This window comes from Thermobia domestica, chromosome 1, assembly GCF_964235325.1.
Source record: "Thermobia domestica chromosome 1, izTheDome1.hap1.1, whole genome shotgun sequence".
Lineage (NCBI taxonomy): Eukaryota > Metazoa > Arthropoda > Insecta > Zygentoma > Lepismatidae > Thermobia > Thermobia domestica.
This window is the reverse complement of record NC_137454.1, coordinates 290,645,179-290,665,876: the sequence shown is the minus strand read 5'-3', so window position 1 is coordinate 290,665,876 and position 20,698 is coordinate 290,645,179. Positions and strand designations below refer to the sequence as shown.

The following is a 20,698-nucleotide window of genomic DNA, read 5'->3' as shown; positions in this document are numbered from 1 at the left end:
TCTCGGTCTCTTCATGGCACAAATGGCTAGTACGTCTTTGTGTGTGTGTCTGGTCCCGGTTGCAGTTTCCAGTTGGAGATTCTCATCTTGGATAAAAACGCGAGTAGTAGTACGGAAAATTCCACTTTTAAGTAGTCGGTCCAATCTAGGTGCTGAAAAGATACGTTAAATTCTAATCAATCAATTAGCTAATAGTTCTACAAAGAAGTCAAGCTATTTTTTTAAAGATATGTATCATCATCTTGTTCACTTCAACCATAGGTTGGTGGGCAACATGGAAATTTTAAAACTTTTTTCTCGCTTGGGAGAGCTGTTTTATACTTTCATAAGGCTTCTTCTTCGTAACTGCATCTAGATATTCTATCCTTGGTCTTCCTCTTCGTGGTTTTCCTTTTGCCTTTCCCTCTATCAGACAGTGATCCAATCGGAGTGTCGAATAAGATGGCCAAGCATGCGGTTTCTTCTTTTTCCTATTATCTTCATGATCTGTCGTCCTTCATTTGCTTCCTTTAGTACACCTTCATTCCTTTTCCTTTCGGTCCATGATATGCGCAGCATTCTGCGCCAACACCACATTTCAAATGCTTCCAGCTTGAGTATTTCAGCTATTCTCAATGTCCACGTCTCTTGATCCGTAAAGCGCCATGCTCCACACCAGTGTCTTAATAAATCGTTTACGAACGTCCAGCCACACATTTCTTGATGTTAGTAATCCTCTTTTCCTATAGAATGCTTGTTTATCCTGTTCTATTCTGGATTTTTTTTTTTTTTTTAACTTCTTCCGTCCGAGGATATTAGACTTCCTAAATAGGAGAACGTCTTAACGTCTTCGATTTTCTCTCCATCTAGCCATACGTTTGCTCCTTCCTGTCCTACTTTTGTGCGCTTTAGCACTTTTGCTTTCGTATTTATCTTCATTTTGCATGTTTTTTCCAGTTGGTCGTTCAAGTTTGAAAGTGCTTCCTGCATGTCCTCATCGTTCTCCGCTATCAGTGCTATGTCATCAGCAGACCTTGTTGTGCTGAAAACCTGACCATTTACTTTTACGCCTTTCTCGTTTTTATCCAAGAATTCTTTCATAGCCTCTTCTATATATACGTTGAACAGGAGAGGTGAAAATCCATATCCTTGCCTCATGCCTTTACTTCCTTCTGATCTCTTCCTATAACAGCTGTCTGGTTCCTGTAAAGTTGGTATATTATTCTTCTGTCTCTGTAATCTACTTTCAGATTCTTCAGCGCTCTGAACATGATATTCTAATCTACGTTGTCAAAAGCTTTCTCTATATCTACAAATTCTATCACAATTGGTTTGTTTATTCTGATGTGCTGTCCCATGATCAACCGTAGACTCAGGATTGCTTCCCTTGTTCCGCTTTTCTTCTTGAATCCAAACTGGTTCTCTGATAACCGTTTTTAGATCTTCCCCTCTATTCGTTGTGAGATAATTTTGCACATTATTTTTGATGCGTGGGAAAGCAAACTTGAACGTTCTGTGTTCTTCGCAATTTCGTGCGCCTTTCCTCCTCGGGATAGGTACCAATATGCTTTCCTCGAAGTTTCTTGGTATTTTTCTCGAGATGTACATTTCATTAATAAGATTAAATAGTTTCTTCTTTATTGCTATTCCGAGATTCTTCATCACTTCCGTTGGTATTTGATCTATTCCTGGGGCTTTACCATGTTGCATTTTCTCCAAAGCATTGTAAAATTCACGCTGTAAAATTGATGTTCTAATTCATTTTTATCCACGTCTTCTGTCTTCTCTATCTCTTCTTCGTTCACTGTCTCCTTTGTAGAGTTCTTCAGTGTATTCCTTCCATCTTGTTATCTGCTCCTCTTCTATTAGTGTTGTTCCATCCTTGTCTGTGATAATGTCTGTGCGTTTTTTTCTTACCGAAATGTTTTCTAACCTTTCTATATGTCGTTTCTGTATTGCCTTTGACTTTTTTTTTTTTTTTTTTTTGCATAAATTGTTTATCCAGTTTTCTCTGGCCTTCTTTACTTCTCTGTTGATGTGATTTCTGCACCTTCTGTATTCCTTTTCTTTGTTATCTTGAACTGTCTTCTTTGCTCCATCATTTCCAATATTTCTGCTGTTATCCAGGGTTTATATTGGGTTCTCGTTTCTCTTCCTATGTGCTCGTCTGCAGCTTTTGTAATCCCTACTTTCATGGCTTCCCATTTTGAGTCGGTCATCACCTGCTAAAGCTACCGTAGACGTCTCTTTGCCTGTCGCATTTGCAAATTCCCTTTTCATGTTTTCATCTCTTCTTAGCTTGATTGTGTTCCATATTTTGTTTGGTGCTACCACTCGTTTCCTCTTGAGTCGGAGTTGGCTCTTCATCGAAACTAAATTATGGTCTAAGTCAACGTCTGCTCCTGGGTAACTCTTACTGTTTTTCACTTGATTTCTAAATGCTTGTCGGACTAGTATATAGTCTATTTGATATCTTTCTTTGTCTGCTGTTCTTGTCCATGTGTATCATCATCTTAGTGGTTGTTCGAAGAGAGTGTTCGTTACAGTCAGATGATCGTTTTTGCAGAACTTGTGTACCTCTCGTATTCCTTTCTCCTAGGCCGAAATTCCCAGTTACATTCTCTTCTTTGCCTTCGCCGACTACTGCGTTCCAGTCACCCATGATGATTAAATTGTCCTGGTCTTCAACTTTTATCAATACTTCTTCTATTTGCTCGTAGATTTCTTCTACTTCCTCATCTGTGTAGCTCGATGTAGGCATATATACTTGGATTATCGTCATATTTCTCGGTTCGGTTGCTTAGCGACCCATATTTAACATTTTTGAATACTATTTGACATGGGGACTGGCTATCGACATGTTAGTCTAAAAGACAGTAACTTGATTCACTTATGTTGTGGGCCCAGGTAAATGCCAACGTTACATTTCCATTTAACATTGAGCACATAAAGAGTGTACAGTCCAAACGGCTGGTTCGATTTAAAAAATTCCTTCACTTGAGATTGAAAACATCATATTTGGAGACAGTTTTCCCTGTTATGTTTTGTTGTGACTGATAATAATAGAGTTACCATATGCCAGGGGACTTTTGAGACATCCTGTATAGTCATTGTGTGTGGAGGTTGGTTAGATTTCTGTCTCCCAGGAGAGAGGTTGTCAGGGAGACCTTTTGTGTTTGTCTTACGTTTTTTATTCACTGTAAGTGAATTTGCAACAGGTTATCAGTTATTGGTGATAACAGTTTTTAATATTGCACTTTTTCTTTTTTTGGTAACATTTTATATATGTATATATCTTTCGATATTCGTTCGTTAAATTTTCTGTAATATACAAAACCACAAAATTCATTTCAAAAACACTGTTACATTACAAAAATCACTAAAATATAAAATTTGGGCTGCACTTCAGAGTAACCAAATCTTACATCCTCTTTCCCGTCACATGATGCTCTCGATGTGTATTTCTTGGAAGAAATGTTGGAAGATTGTGGTTCATCGCCATATACACGAAATTACAAATATTGACGATATGAACAAGCTACAAGTTACTATTACATATTGGTCAGATTGTTATATAAGACCTTTTGAGACTTTCTTCTCTGGAAAAGCTTATGCTTTTACTCTACATAGTTTGGTAAGTAGGTGGCTCTGATGGCCCCATGTTAAAATTATTTTCAGCTTCTTTAATGGGGGACTGATAAGACTCCGTCAAAAAGGTTTGGTAAATATTGACACGCGTCTTATTCACTAGTCTACAATGCTTTCCTGAAATCAGTTCAGATCTTTGGGGAAGATGTAATAACACTAGTGATTGGCGTTTATCATTACTTCCATGAATGATCGTCTCGTTGGGAAGAATACGAAATTCAACAGTTGCTGGGTCCACGGTTGCACAAGTTTCTGAAACTCAGCACAACCTGGTGTTTAATGATATGCTTGAAAAGTACTGCTGTTAGTGAAATGAAGTAATTTTCATTGATTGGACAAATAGCAGGCTGTTTGAATCTTATAAATTACTGCTTTTCTAACAAGGTGTCGTTCCAGAGCAAACAAAATATGAATTGTCCAAGATACCACAAGTGGATTTTCTACAAATTTTGAAGAATGTACAAGTACATTAAATTTCAGGTGGTAAACATTTGGTGCAAAATACTATGACTCGTTTTGTTCACATTAAACGAGCACTTGCATTTCTTAATCCTCGGGTAAGAAAATCACAAAATAGCTGCACATACATCAGAATTGTAGCAAAAGCATTGTCTGTAGCCATTCCAGATGATCAGGTTTTTGACGAGAGTGGAAATTTCTTGAGGCTTGAGAATGAACCTACTGGAAGTGAAATCACTTCTTCACGTATTGACAGTTGCTAGCTTCATTCATGGGACTGAAGAGGGAGGTTGGTTCAGCAAAGTTTCCTCTGGTGAAAGTGATACCAACTGTATTCTGCCTGTCTCTTGGTAATGCTGACATCGAAAGAAGATTCTCTGTATCAAAAAATCCTCTTACAGAGGAAAAGACTCACAAGGGAACATCTTATATTGATAGTAGTATTGCCCAATCAAACAATGCGCAATCGATAGAGGAGTGAAGAAAAGTGAGAAATCCAAAGTCTTACGAGCCGATACCCAGAAACACAGGAGATACAGGGGAAAGGAAGATCTAGAATCATGAAAGAGAGCAATGTAAAAGATACACTGACACAGAAAGAACTTCAAAAGTAATATGACATTAACACAACAGTATAATAAGCAAACATTATAACCACAGACATGCTCCATAACAACATATGTAATGCAGTGTTGCCAGCTAAGCATAAAATGAAGTTTTGTTAAATGGCACGGAACACAAATTATAACATCTACCCAAGGCCGCCGATTCTCTGTAAAGTGGGGGGGCATTCAGATGCAGAAGGTTTATATATATATATATATATATATATATATATATATATATATGAGGATTTTAAGACAAATTGCATTCAAATTACGCCAAATATTGTATATTCATAAATAGGTGGCCCACATGAGCTTTTTCTTCCCCCCCAAGGATCGGCGCCCTTGCATCTAGCAAATCTCATTATGAGCAGTACCATACCTGCAAAATCTTGATGTACAGTATTGCCAGTGTTTGTGGATAGACCTATATGAATCTTGGAATATCAGTGTCAGTTTTGTGTGTTGTGTTTGATACTATTCTGATTTACCACTTGGGCAAATGTGCTTCGACACTGTGCTTCGTCCTTTCTTTTCGTACTTCAGTGATTACATTCTTGTTTGTGGTTTCATATTTTGGTTTTAACTAGTTCGAATCGTGTACTGTACGTACTCTTCTACATGCAAGATTCATGTAGGAATTTATATAGGCCTATCCTCAAATGATGGCAACACCGTACATCAAGACTTCACAGGTACGGTTCTACTCATAATTAGATTTGCTAGATGTTAGTTTATTCCGTGCCATTTAACAAAACTTCATTTTGTGCTCAGTTGGCAACACTGCATTGCATGTGTTATTGAGAATGTCTGTGGTTATAATGTTTGCTTACTATACTGTTGTGTAAATGTCATTTTTATTACTTTTGAAGTTCTTTCTCTGTCTGTGTATCTTTTGCATTGCTCTCTTCACATGATTCTAGATCCTTCTTTCCCCTGTATCTCCAGTTTCTGGGTGTAGGCCCGTAAGACTTTGGATTTCTCACTTTTCTTCACTCCTCTATCGATTGCGTATTGCTTGATTGGGCAATGCTACTATCAATATAAGATATTCCCTTGTCAGATATCTTGGAGATTATGGTGAAAGATGGTTTGAAGTTTTATAACAACATGCCGCATCTCGTTCCAGTTTCTAAGATGATGATTAACTTGGGTCATAATGCTTATAAACATTACCACTAATTTCTGGACGATCAGCGACTAGCGCAGGAAAGAAGTAGCATGTTAAAGGAAGAAGAAATGAAGCTGAGAAAAGCAGAAGAGAGTTGGAAAATGCTAAAAGTGCTAAAAAGAACATAGAAGAAATGGAAAGCAGGTATAATGAAATTAAGAGGAAGTACAGTAACACAAAATAATCTGCAAATTCTCCGCTTGGTGAAGCCACAAATCAACTCTGAAAGGCTTTTAAAAAGAAGGGAATTGAAGTAGGCACAAATTGCTCACGGGATATTAGATGTCATATCTCTGGAAGAAAAGGAATGCGAAGAGCATGAGAACATTCAGGCTCTTCCGTTGAGAAGAGAAATGCTCTCAACATAATTCTTTAATGCACCAGTGAAATTTAATCAAGTGAAAATGCTTTGTTTTATCTTTATTTTATATATATATATATATATATATATATATATATATATATATATATAATATGAAAAAAATCCAATCCCTATCCAGAACCAGAAATAAAAGTTTTGTCCAGTTGAAGACTGTGCAGCTGAGTTTTCATTTAGCTTAATTACAGATTCAAAAATTAAAAACAACTTTATTCATTTGTCAAAAATTGGAAGATAGGCAAATGTATCTTTTATTTCTCGTTTTACCGGCATCTTGGTAGGGGCAAATCAGTAAAAAGTTTTTAAAAAAGTGTGATATAGTTTTAACATCTAAATGACTGAGAGTAAATTTGTAAAGAATCTTATCAGAGATCGGCTAGTCTACAAAAGTTTTTTTTGATTTCATGATTTAGGGTACAAAGTAGCTTTTCTTCAATGTCATTAGGCGGTCCGATTTCTGAAAGATATAAAAATAATGTAAGAAAATAGAAATAACTAGTTCTTAATGTTGGTAGTACTCAATAATTGAACTGAATTAAGACTCATTCGCTAGGCTTGTAACGAAGTGCAGTATTGGCTCGAATATGTGTTTTTATTACTGAAAAATACATATACTTATCAGTTTTATGGAAACACTTGGAAAAAGTGCATCTTTTCTGTTTAATATGGCGTTGAACTACCTTTCGCCCCCATAACAATGTAATGCGACGTAGAGTGGAGTCATAGAGGTTGTGAATGGTAGCAAGTGGAGTATTACACCATTCCGCGTGCACTACATCATTCGGTTCCGTGAGAGAGGATGGAGACTGAAGTATGCACCGGATTCCTGTCTCCAAAATAATACAAGTGTTCAATTATGTTCAGGTACAGGGTTTGGGTAGGACAGGGGAGATGTTCAAGTTCATCCTGATGTTCCTCAGACCACGCCGCAACAGCTTCGCTGTGTGAATGGACACATTATTATCCTGGAATATGACATTATTGCCCGGAAGCAACATCTGGACAATAGGATGGACATGATTCCCTAAAATAGCGATATAATCACAGCCAGTGTGAGTCATGCATGGACGACCTTCAAATATTACCAAAAGACCCACTGAAAACTTGGATATTGTGGCTCATAGCATCACAGAACCGCCGCCATGTTCACGGCTGGGTGGAGACACTGTGGGTGATGTGCTTCTTTGGGCGTCCACCATCTGTAAACACAGTCTGTGGTTTAAAATAAGGTAAATGGTGACTCATTCGACCATATAACGTATTTCCAGTCATCAACGAACCATGTGTCATGTACGTGGCACCATTGGATTCGTACTAAAGTATTCGCCCCTTATCAAGAGATTTCGCCCATGCCACACTATCGTGTATTTCCATGGCATGCTACTCGTTCTCAATACAGGTACTCCTGGAGTTTCTCCCGTCGGTTGCATCGTAATTGCACAACAGTTCTGAGTGACAATCCGCTTTAATGCTCAGCGGGACTTGTCATTCAGGGTTTTATCCGATCATTGTTCCTCTTCGCTTGTGTGGTTTTGCCGTGACTTTTGTAGGCCCTCATCACATAAGACAATGTCCCTTGTGACACGTCCAGCTCACTTACCAAATTCGTCATGCTCGCATCATAGCTGAGAGCCAGCAATTTGCTTTCTTTGGAAATCAGAGAGGTCGCCCATTTCACAGTTGCCGTCTGTCAGCTCACTGAATACTGCTGTTCTACTGCTTCTCACGTAGGACGGAGTTTGCCCTAACGCATCACCACCAACAGTCCGGCGCTGCTGACCAAGTGATCTGACGTGTTTTTAACTCCAGGTGTTGCCATTACATTGATAAGTATTCGTAAATTACATTATATGAATGAAATATCACTCATTTCATCGGTTTGTGGTTGTGTGGTCTATTTTCATAACACCGGTAATTGTATGATTCAATAAGCCAAATCGGAGAGACAGACTGACTCTGAACTACAATGTCAAACAATTGGCCAGTGGAGCAATTTTACTTTTGACATGAGGTGAGTAGGGCGAAATGACACTTGGCATAAGGTCATATTTGCTAAACGAGAGAAAGTCAGAAACGTTATGGTGAAGGAAAATAAGCTACATTGTTTATGTGTAGCTCTTACGATGAGTGCAGTTTGGTAACTGTACAGTGCGCCTTTATTTGCCATGGTGAATATTAATTGAAGGACTGTTACGAAAGGAGATAATAAATTGCTCTTCGTGTCTTGTGGATCTTTGTACACAGGTTGGAAGACTGCATGCCAACTTTGCGTTCCAGCAGTGTATTGCGTGTTTTATCCGATGAGAAAGCCTGACTTAACGAAAATTCTTTAACTGTTTTTATTTTCTTAGTCGAGAGCATGGTGTGCACTAACATTTAGCGTTCATCTTAACATTAAAAGAAAAAATGTTTTTGTTTCAGGGAAAACGTTAAAAGATGAAGCTGTTATTGAAATCAATGGAATTATAACATATCATTATATGTAAGTCTTTATATATTCGCATGTACCAGCGTTTTGAATGTGCGATGGTTTGAAGAACTACCAGTCTTGTGAATATTGCATATGTATGCCCAGTGAAGATGAATGTAGATTTGTGTTGATATAACCAATCTTCTCAACCTACACCAGTACTTAAAGCTAATCGGTTCTACTCCTTAAACAGTTTTATTTTATACTGAATTAGGGTATGGCGGTAATATTATTTTAACCTAAATGACCACTTAAAAGTTCACTTTATTTCTTGATTTTCCCCGAATTTTGTTGAATCTATCTACTACGAAAAAAAAAAAAAAAAAAAGTTTCTAGGTTTATATAAGGATGTTAGAAAGTAGGGTTCTCACTGCATGCATATTGATACTAGATATAAAGAGAAGTATAAGTAGAATAAAAATATATCAATCCACTTTTTCGTCGCGCCGTGTGGATTTTGTGGTGAACAAACACCGTGCTCGGGCTTCTCCCACTTCATTCCACCATTTCATTCATTTCTCATAATCTTCGTCTCCTTTAGCCTAACCGGCATAAGCGTGGGACGTAAAACTTAAAGATTTCATTTCATTTCATTTTTCCACTTTTTCGACGTAGTCATCTCTGTTGAGGCACTTGTCTATGCGGAAAATTCATTTGTCACAACCCTGGCAATAGAAAATAAAATCCTGCCCACGAAACCATGTTTGACGTCATCATGTGGTGTGAAACATTTGCCACATTGATGCTCTTTCATTTTGGGAAAAGATGGAATTCGGACGGAGCCAGATCCGAGGTTTCTTTGTTGCATGAGTTCTTTGTCACGTTGCTCTTTTGCACACGTTGTCGTGGTGGAAGTGCATCGTCTTGCCTAACAGCTGAGGCCTTTTGCATTAAATAGCGTGCCTGATACACCGAAGTATTCGCTATTTGGCTAGGTCACAAAAATTCACTAGGAGCACACCAATGGATATCCCAAAAGACCGTTGTCATCAGTTTGTTAGTGATGTCTTGAACTATCTGACTGTTGGAGATCCTGGAAACTTGCATGCCATTGATTGCGCTTTCGACTACGGATAGTGCTGCTACATCCACTTTCATCCCCATTAATGATTTAGCTCCAGAAATCCTCTCCACATTAAAATTAAGGGAATGTGAGAGAGAGAGACTTTTTTTTTTTTTTCTTGATGTCGTCTGTCAGTTGTCGCAGTGTCAGTGTCCACATCCTGCACAGTTCTGTATCCGTAACGTTCGTGAACAGTGTCCGACATTGTACCGTGTACAAGTTGAACTGTACTTCTAACTTGGCCTGTGATATTCGGCGAATCGCCTACACAGTCTCTTCAGAAGCAGAGAAGAGCTCTGCTGTCGTACGAGGACGTCCATTCCTTTGTTCATCTTGTACATTCAAGCGACCACCATTGAATTCGTGACACCATTTATGAACATGCTTATTTCAATTCCTTACGAATTTAAACTGGTTCTGTCTGTCCCTTTCGTCCACAAAAACTGAATAAAAGATCACACCTCTTACAGCGTCCACACACAACATAGCGTAGTTATTTTGTTTACGTCTTATTCAGGATGTGTGAGAGGCACTGAAACTTCATTGTACTGCCACAAAACAATCAAGATCTGAACTTAGTCCCAATTAAGTAGCAACTTATTACCTGCAATAGTCCAAAAGATGTGCATTAGGAAACCTTACTTTGTGACTTCTCCTTATATATATATATATATATATATATATATATATATATATATATATATATATATATATATATATATATATATATATATATATATATATATATATAAACACAAGGTGGACAAGTGTTATCTTAATACGCTCGTATAACTTCTAAACTACACAGAGTAACAGTATTGCCAACCTAAGAGTTTTATTTTTTAAATAGCACTAAATTAGGTTATTACATATTTCAAATTTACATATAAAACGAGATCTTACAATAGTACACTTGTCATACGGTGTTGCAAACTAAGGATGCTACAGCATCCCAAACATAGGAAAAGAACCAAATTTTGGAGAGTTCTACAAGCTCTTAAGGTACTTTGGATGTGCGTTTAAATAACATTATTATTTAATAACCGCGTTAAAACTATTTGTTTATTACAAACTAAATAAAACTATTATTTAAAAAATAGTTCACAGGATTCCAAGACATGATAGGTAATCAAATACAGTTGAGTTCGTTCCCTAGTCACTGCTTTAACTTAGATTTTGGGGGAAGTGTTATTCTGGCAATACTGTAATTTCTATGGATGGCAACGCTGAAAATTCTTCAGGTTCATATTCTCTGTTGTAGAATTTCATTATCTCCTTTCACTTATGAAAACCAAGCAAAAGAAAATACACTACCACAATTGTTGTGCAAACTAAGAACACTATAATATCACAAACGTCGAAAAACAAGTTTTGGAGGGTTCTACAACAGTAATAATGCACATAAGAGGAACGATGTAAAACACATCTAGAGTACCCTAACGTCGAATACCACGGTTATTGTGTAGCGTATTTTAAAAGAGTAGAAACACAATTATAATGAATTAAGTTTTACGTTTTTCAAAGGTCTTTATTTCGAGAAAATGTTTAGATAAGTATCACATCCAGTTGCATAGATGGTTTTCAGTTGGTGTGAAGATCATAATACTGTTTATAGCAATTTGTACCTCAGACCATTCCGAAGATACGAAAAATAGAAAATTTTGATATGTTGCTTAAAATTATGTATTTGTGAGTACATTTTAAAACATTTTTTATTTACTTTGCTTGTATAACATTATAACACATTATCGGATTTACATGATTTTAAGCAGTGTATGCAGTATCCAGAACGGTTTAAAATATCAAATTGCCAAACAATTAAACTACATGGCAAACACATTTCAGTATTCCGATCCATTACTGCGATTACAAATATATGTAAAAAGAAATCACAAATAAAACCGTGAACCGAAATAAACCAATAATTACTGTACATGCTAGATATAAATGCTACCTAACTTATCCTTTTTCTACTCGAGCTCCTCCGTGGCTAAGCGGTTAGCGTACGCGCCTTTGGCGTGGGAGACCCGGGTTCGATTCCCGGCGGGAGCTCATGTGGTTCGGATTCCACGTTAATCAGTAGGTCCACGTCTCATAGCCTCGCTGCTGAACGGGACGTAAAACTCAAAATCAACTCTACTCAACTCCTTTTTCTACTCTATTCTGGATACCACATACGAAGTGAACTGTTATATTAAATAAATATATATATTAATAAAAAAGCTCGGATTTCTATGACGTGCTATATTTTTATCCTGGCATATTTTACATGTCTAAATAAATAATGTTTCTCTTGTGAAGAAAATACGGTGTTCATTAATCATATAAATGCAATTTGGCCCGAGGTGTTATAAAAGCCAATTTTTGGTAATATTTTAGGCTAGTTTCACGTATTGCTCAGAAATATATTTGCCAGCATTCACAGCGAGGTTATTTAGAATTTCCTTTCGTAGAAATGTTTGGCCTTGTATACGGTATTTGAAGGAATACTGTACAATCCGCGGCAAAAAACCTGCAACATAAGGATGTAAGTTTATTGTGAAACTACGCCTAACAGCACAGGGAATGAACATAACGTCTAAGTGGAACGAATCACGCCAGGATAAACCTCGGCCTCCTCTCGTGCACACTATTTTGGAGCAAAAGACCGTCATTTCACAATAAACTTGTATGCTCATGTTGCAGGTTTTTTTGCCGCGGATTGTACAGTGTGAGGGGTAACAGTTCTTGACCTGGCGTAACATCAATCACTTTGAAAATATAAATCACCACATCAGCCTTTGTTAAATATAGTTTTTTTTTTTTTTTTTCATTTATTTATTTATTGGTTTCACTACTGTTCAAGTTGAAAATTGCAAGTTTTAATCTATCAGCAATATGGTTTTAATATAGCTGTAATATATGACTGCACTGGTATGTTATACTAATTGGAAGTATTTTCGCGTAACATTTGAGACTAATTTGATCTGTTTTTGAGACAATTAACAATGTGTGAGTATCTTTTATATCACTAATGTTTAATATTCAACTTCGTAATTTAGAATCTGGTAAGTTTTTCTTACATGCAATGCCTTATGAATGTGTTCTATTGTATTGTTTCTTGAGTGCTTTGTTTCGTTTTTCCTTTCACTAAATGATTGTGTGCGATTAGCATTAATAATTCTGTATTTTTAGGATTTTTCTTTATCTACAAGGAGTAATGCCTTAATAAATATATTTGGAGAAAAATTAATTGAACTTTGGTTTAACAGTCAACATTTATACTTTGCATGCTAAAGGAGACTATGCTTACTGAAAACATACGATTATGAAAGGGTTGGTGTAATGAGAATGTAAGAGGAAAAGGGAGAATCACGAGAAAATCCATGGATACGATGTTGTCCATCACATACTCTTAATCTTGGCTCGAACTACGAATCCCTCGCACCAGAGATGAGCACTCTGTCATTCAACAACTGGAACAGTGAAAAATAAACAAAAACGCTTTGACAGATATTAAATTGATGTTTGCCAGAAAGGAAGCACTGTTTTGTGATTGAAAGAAAGCTACTGTGCATCTTATGTATTCGGGCTTGATGGAACTTAAAAATAGGGTGTTCGAAATGTTGTCCCATCAACTTTGGCCTAAGCTTTTGTAATGATACCTGACAGTTGATTGATATTTGTATGGAAATAATACCACCGTCTGACATTTTTTCTAGAAGTTTGAATGATTCATATACCTAATTTCGACATTGGAAAGGTAGGAGTTCCTGAAGATAAGATAAATCTTCAGAACATCTAAAATCTGAGATGTAATAGATGTCTGCACAAGATAACATGAAAAGCAATGAAGAAAATTATATTGTAATTATGATGTAGATATGCTTAGTCTCAGTAAAGTTGATATTCTTTGCTTGGCAATTAAGTCTACATGCTTATGAAATAGTTACCCGAGGTTCCACTATAATGTGCAATATCAACAACAGCGCCTCGTGGTAAAGTGGATAATACGTGTTCTTTCTGTGCACATAGTTCGGTTCGATCCCCGGTAGGGGTACTCTAGCCCCTGGATATAAATCCAAGTAGTGCTCAGAATTGCATGTGAAGCAGTAGATTTCGTCTCAAATGCCATGTTCTCATGAAAAAGTGTATTAAACAGTAATCAATCAACCAAGCAGTATCCGTAAAGCGCATCATTGGACCCTTGGCATCTACGGAATTGTGGCTGGCGATGTGCTTACTAAATAATGGAGCAATTCATTGTTAACGGGGGGGGGGGAGGAGATATTCGAATTCAACATGTCATAACAATATCTGTTTTGAATTTTTTTCATAGGGACCTCCTTGTTCCTGTAAACTATTTTCCCGATTACTGCTTGTGTGATTATTTAAACAAATATCTTCTTGAACAACCTACATATAAACTTGTATTCTACAAGAAAATATTGAACACACTATTAACGAAATCATGCCTCTAAACTGGAAAACAGTTTCGTAACGTAAGGATACTTATTAATCTCGCGTCCAGTTTTTCACATTTTTCTAAATATTGCGGAAGTAAAATGTTAATTTTCCTGCATAATTATGTAGTATTTAGTAAAATAGTGTGTTGTCAATGTGCCTGCCCCCACTCCCCAGCAGTTGTTTCGAAATGCATCTTCGAATTAGATACAGAGACGCTATAATCTTAGATGACAACTTCAGTAAGAATGAAGACCATCTCAGAAACATCGACTGCTTCGCTGAGTTAAAAAACTACACAGATATTATATTCCTTTCGTTTCTGTAACATCTACAAACTGAAAAAGTGGGGTCTTGAGAGTACCTTTAATACACATCGCATTATTGCTTCCTTGGCACAAGACGGGGAGTAATTTTAATGCACTGTTGATTGAGGAATAGTGTTGCAGCGTATGTGCTCTAATTACATATACTTGCTAATTTTTTTCCCAGTAGATTTTCGTATTACATCGTGTAGTTATCCATTATGGTAACATGTTTGTAGTATTTCGACAAACCATATATCAAAGACATTAACTGTAACTACGATTTTAGCAGATAGTCATTAATAGATTATTATTGCTTTTCTCACACCTACCGTATATATCTAAAATAAAAGTATAGCATGTTTCATTTTAGGTGTGTGTCGAAGCTTTCCATCATTCTTGCATCTCCACATTAAGATATTGTTACCGTTCAAACGTTCTATATTACATATATGAGTAATTGAATTTTTCGGAGGAATGTCATAAAGGGTAGCATTTTATTTACAGGCGATCTTATTCAACTTTAACACATCATTTACACAGCTAGGTGATACTGCCAAGCTGTAAAGATAAACTCTTCAAACATTTCGAAGCCTCGAGATGTACGAGTTAGTCTTTTTGTAATCTTGCAAACTGAACAGTTGGTTCCTGCTACATCATCGATGTCAAATAGCATTTGGTCTGACCAGTATTATTTGCATGGTAATCCCTGGGAAAAACTAGATGCAGAGGCATTTGGTATGTTGTAAGGACGATGAGGGAACTACTTCAATGAAAGAAGTAGTGAACTCTGGCCAAGAAAACCAGTATTAACGCGATTGGACTGGGACTTAGTATATGCTGACACCTTCTAACTTGAAAAGAGCCAGTTGATTGGCTTAAACTCTCTAGGCTTTTTACCAATAACTTCGTAACTCATATTCAAATGAAATACAAACTTACTGTGTCTTGTGTTGTTCCGTATTAACAAATGTGGAAGTATTTCCTTTTTTAAGAGTGCCTTTGAGGACCAAATGTTTGTTGAAAACTAAATATTATATGGTCCAATTTACTTCATATTAAAAAAAAATTTAAAGTAACTTTTTTTCTTTCCTTTTTCTTTGCAGTGAGTTGCAGCTTTTTAAACCATGGGATCTTTCCACCTGTAAATGTATTATATTTTGGAAATAAACCTTCTCAAGTGAAACTTAATCTTGTTCTAATTCCTTAGTCAAATACCTATTAATTTAACAATTATTGGTGAAACATGCAATATTATGAAATAGACAAAATAAACAACACTGGAGACAGTTATTAATTGCTTTTATTATTATTATTATTATTATTATTATTATTATTATTATTATTTTATAGTGAAATAGTATTTTAAAAAAATACTGAATACAGATGAGTGAAAATGATATTTAATAAAATTTATTTTAGCCACAACAATGTAGTATTTCATCGCAAGCTTTCAATTAGTAGGTGCATTTTTACTTCCATTTTCTTCTTTAAAAAAAGTTCAATGCGAAGAAAATGCGAAGTTGGATTTTATGATATTGCATATGACATTCCTTCTAGGATCTTGGTTGACAGAATCTAGGTGAGTATATGTAAGATACTTGGTGTTCATTTCTTCTATCAAACCGAATTCCCCGCCAATCAGGACATAGTTGGAGCCACAGAAAAAGAAAAAAAGTTTGCATTCGTGCTATTAAAAATTATTCATTTGAAAGCGACGAAGTTCGAGAAGGAATTAAAAACATATAAAATAATAAAATACGTTTTTACAAGCAAAATATACAGTAGAAGTAAATATCGAGATTTATGGCTAATATTAGAGAATGGATTTGTATTAGCTCAAGCAATTTCTGTAGTATATTAAATTTTGCACTAAAAGCACGGTTTACCTACACTTTAAGTTGCTCCTAAAAGATTATATCTAGGTACTTACTAACGTGTTGAATGTTTATAAAGGGAAGAATGACTCATCACTTTGCTTCATACGATACTTTGTTATATAAATTCACTGGTTGAGTTAATCATAATACAAAGAGTACACTTGTGAATCATTAAGTGAATTCTACTGTATAAAGTAGGATTCACTTACAATAATACTAATAACACTACCCAGCATGATATTTGCGGCAAAGCATCTGATAAGTATTTTTAACTAAGTAAGGTCTCTTGATTTCAGAAATGTAATCAGTTTTTTTGTATCACGTCTAGTTTTAGTAATAATCGCCATTTACTGTCTCCAAACTTGCCATTGCGGGTTTAAGTACTACTTCGCAATAACAGCTACTCGCCAGTTACTACTATGACCACGGTTTTGCTTTATTATTATTGTGCATATTTGTCAATCCAACACTCCTCCACCACATTTGCCCCATCCATCAAATTCGTCCGGTGTCAGTCTATTTTTAGAATTACTACTATCTGAAACGCAGTGTTACCAATTTAGCTTTTCACTCGCTAGATCCAGGATTTCTGTACGTAGTACCGGCACAAATTAAACTTACCCAGCTTGGTTTACACTAAATTTCCTTGTCATTTATGTGAATGGAACAGCATTCTAGGGACAAACACTGGTCTACAACTGCCTGGCGGGAGAGAGAAGTGTTGACACTGGGTGTAAAAAATGTTACAAATATTGTCTTAGTTGACCACAAAAAGATATTCTGCCATCACTACACATCAAACTCGGAATCATGAAGCAGTTTATGAAGGCCTTGGACATTGCAATTAAGTTTCCATATTTATCGGACGCAAAGGTCAAGGAAGTTCATTTTTGATGGACCACAAGTTAGGAAACTTCAGAAAGACTGAGACTTTGAAGAGACTGTGAATGCCGAAGAGCATGCTGCATGGAATTCAATGAGGGAAGTCATGACAAAATTCCTAGGAAAAGTCAAGGATGAACAGTATGAAACAATAGTGAAAACGATGTTGGATCACATGAAAGATTCGGGATGTAAAACTAGCCTGAAACTGCACTTTCTTCATTCTCATCTCGATCATTTTCCGGAAAATCTTGAGACTGTTAGTGAAGAGAGGTTTCACCAAGACATCAAGGAAACAGAAAGAAGATACCAGGGAAAGTGGGATGTATCAAAGATGACTGACTACTGTTGGCGTTTGAAAAGACCTGGCAAATATACAGCAGTCAGACGCTAGGCAGCCAAGCGGTCATTCCAAGAGGATAACTAGGGATATTCAAATTAGTATGAGTACGAGTTTGTCTTTTACTGAAGTGTTATTTTACATATAAATTAGATTTTTGGTAAATTCTTTGATCAGACTTAGTTGGTCGAGTACAGGAATCACGTATGTCACCTATATTCCCAGGTACTGAGGTTCGACTCTAGGCATTGGCAATTGTAATAGATGAAACTTTGGCCCACCTCCACAACATGGAATACGTGTCAGGAACTGTATAAACATCATTTTGGTTCTTTGTAAATGTATCCAAACTTATATTTAGTCAGTATTTATATTGCGTATTTATTATAATCTATATTATAAAATTGAAAGTGACTGTTTGTGACTCTTAATCTCTTGAACCACCCGACAGATCTCGAACAAATTTTCAACGCAGATGCAGTTCTGGCCTCTGAGTGTTTTTAGCTATTTACTTTCACGGTAGAATTTAGAGGAGGGGGACATAGAAAATATTAAATAAAACTTAACTCTTGAGCCACCCGACCGATCTTGATCAAATTTTCAATGTAGGTGAGGTTTAGGACTGGGGTGATTTTTATCATTTGACTTTGACGAAGCAACGTCGGGGAGGGGGAATATACAAAAATCAATAAATATAAAAATAAAAGTGACTATGTTTGTGAATTAATAACTCTTGAACCACCCGATCGATCTCAATCATATTTTCAACATATATGAAGTTCAAACCTGGGAAGTTTTTTAACATTTCATTTTGACAGTAGATCTTAGGGGAGGTGAGGAGGGGAAATATGTCAAAATGAATAAAACTTAACTCTTGAACCACCCGACCAATCTCGATCAAACTTTCAACATAGTTAAGGTTTGGGCCTGGGATGTTTTCTTCATTTCACTTTTACAGTGCAATGAAGGGGAGGGGGAGATATGTCAAAAAAGTAAAAATAAAAGTGACTGTCTTTGTGACTTCAATAACGCTTTAACCACTTGACGGATCTTAATCAGATTTTCAATATGGATCATATTCGGGCCTGGGGTGGTTTTTATCATATCACTTTAACTGTAGAAGTTAGGGGAGGGGAGGGGATATATATATATATATATATATAAAAGAAACTTGATTCTTGAGCTACCAGACCTATCTTGATCAAACTTTAATCATAGATAAGGTTCGGGCCTGGTATGTTTTCGTTATTTCACTTTTACGGTGCAACCTAGGGGAGGGGATATATATATATACACCCTCCATTCCAAAAGAAACCGAACGTTTAAAAAAAAAAAGCAATGTACATTTTGGAACAAATCATTTTTATTAATCAATGTATTCCCCTTCTGCATCGATACACATATTTGCACGCTCCAACAAGTTGTCAAACGACTTCTCCATGTTCTTTATTGGAATGGTCTTTAGGACGGCGGTCGTCGCCTTCTCAATGGCATCAATCGATGCGTGCCACTTTCCTTTCATCGCCAAATGCAGTTTCGGGAACAGATAGAAATCGCACGGAGCGAGATCTGGTGAATAGGGCGGATGATGCAACCGAATAATGTGATTTTTGACCAAAAATTCAGTTACAAGTCGCGAACGATGTGATGGTGCATTATCGTCCAAAAGAGTCCAACTGCCGATTTCGCGATATTCGGGCCGAATACGACGAATTCTTGCCAGCAAACGCTTCATGACGCCCAAGTAAAACTCTCCAGTGACTGTCTGGCCGGGCTGAACAAATTCTTTGTGGATAATTCCTTTTGAATCGTAAAAACAAATCAGCATCACCTTAACTTTTGACTTCACCAAGCGACTTTTTTTTGGGTGTTCCTTCATCCGGCGCTCTCCATTCAGCACTTTGCCGCTTTGTTTCGGGCTCATATTCAAAACACCACGTCTCGTCACCAGTTACAATCGATTTCAAGAAGTTTCGATCCTGCCGAGCACTTTTAACGATGTCTTTGCAATGCGCAATTCGATCAACTTTTTGGTCTTCGGTGAGTTTGTGTGGTACAAACCGCGAATTAACCTTCTTAAGGCCCAAAACTTCGGTCAAAATGCGGTATGCGGTTGTTTGAGGAATGCCTAATTCCATTTCAATAACTTTCACCGACGATTTTTTGTTATGTTTGATGAATTCACGCACTTTTTCGATGTTTTCTTCCGATAATCCGGTTCTGGGACGGCCTGATCTTTCATCATCATCCAGCGTCTCTCTACCCGATTTGAATCGCCAGAACCACTCGTAAACTTGCGTACGGGATAGACACTCATCACCATATGCATTTTGTAGCAGTTGGTGCGTTTCACTAAAAGTTTTACCCAGTTTAACACAAAACTCAATTGCAGCTCGTTGTTTGAAACTCAAGTCGGGTGGTTTAAGCGTGATGAAGTCACAAAGACGGTCACTTTTGTTTTTATTGTTTTTACACACACACACACAAAAAAAAAAAAAAAAAAAAGTGACCGTCTTTGTGACTTCATCACGCTTAAACCACCCGACCGATCTTTAAAAAAATTTCAATATGGATGAAGTTCGGACCCGAGGTGGTTTTTACCATATCACTTTGAGGATAGACCTTAGGGGAGGGGAACATATATATATGAAACTAATAACTCTTGAACCACCCGACCGGTCTCAATCAAATTTTCAACATACATGAGTTTAGAGGCAGAGATTACTTTAGGCTATTCAGTTCGACGATGCAACACAGGGGAGGGGGGAGAAATTTTAAAAATTATGAAAAATGACCAATATTAGTGTTGAATCTATAGTTATCGGGGTCGATGAAAGAAACAATGACACTTCTGATGCTGTTTCAATCCAAGCTCGTGTCTGATAGTTGGGAAGGTGGAATGTACAACGTAGGGGAGGAGGATGAACATTTAACCCTTTGGGGAACCTGGCTTTTTGGGGCGTTTTTTTAGACTTTCAGTCAAGCAGCTACTGTATCGTCACTATTTATCCTAGGATCGTGGTTCATACCTCATTCTCTTCAGAATAGAACTACCTTTCAAATGGTATCACTTG

General features: G+C 36.8%; 1 protein-coding gene across 2 annotated transcripts in view; it reads left to right on the top strand.

The window, feature by feature from the left end:
* The window catches only part of RpS24 (ribosomal protein S24), a 41,815-nt gene extending 26,102 nt beyond the window's left edge, over positions 1 to 15,713 (top strand). Inside the window, exons 5-6 of one of the 2 annotated variants that reach the window (XM_081726700.1) lie at positions 8,663 to 8,723; positions 15,629 to 15,713. In XM_081726700.1, the coding sequence (XP_081582826.1) occupies positions 8,663 to 8,674 (12 nt within the window). In that variant the 3' untranslated portion in view covers positions 8,675 to 8,723; positions 15,629 to 15,713. The remainder of the gene's footprint in view (positions 1 to 8,662; positions 8,724 to 15,628) is intronic. The other variant, XM_081726701.1, reaches the window with a different exon arrangement.
* Positions 15,714 to 20,698: the final 4,985 nt, after the last annotated feature.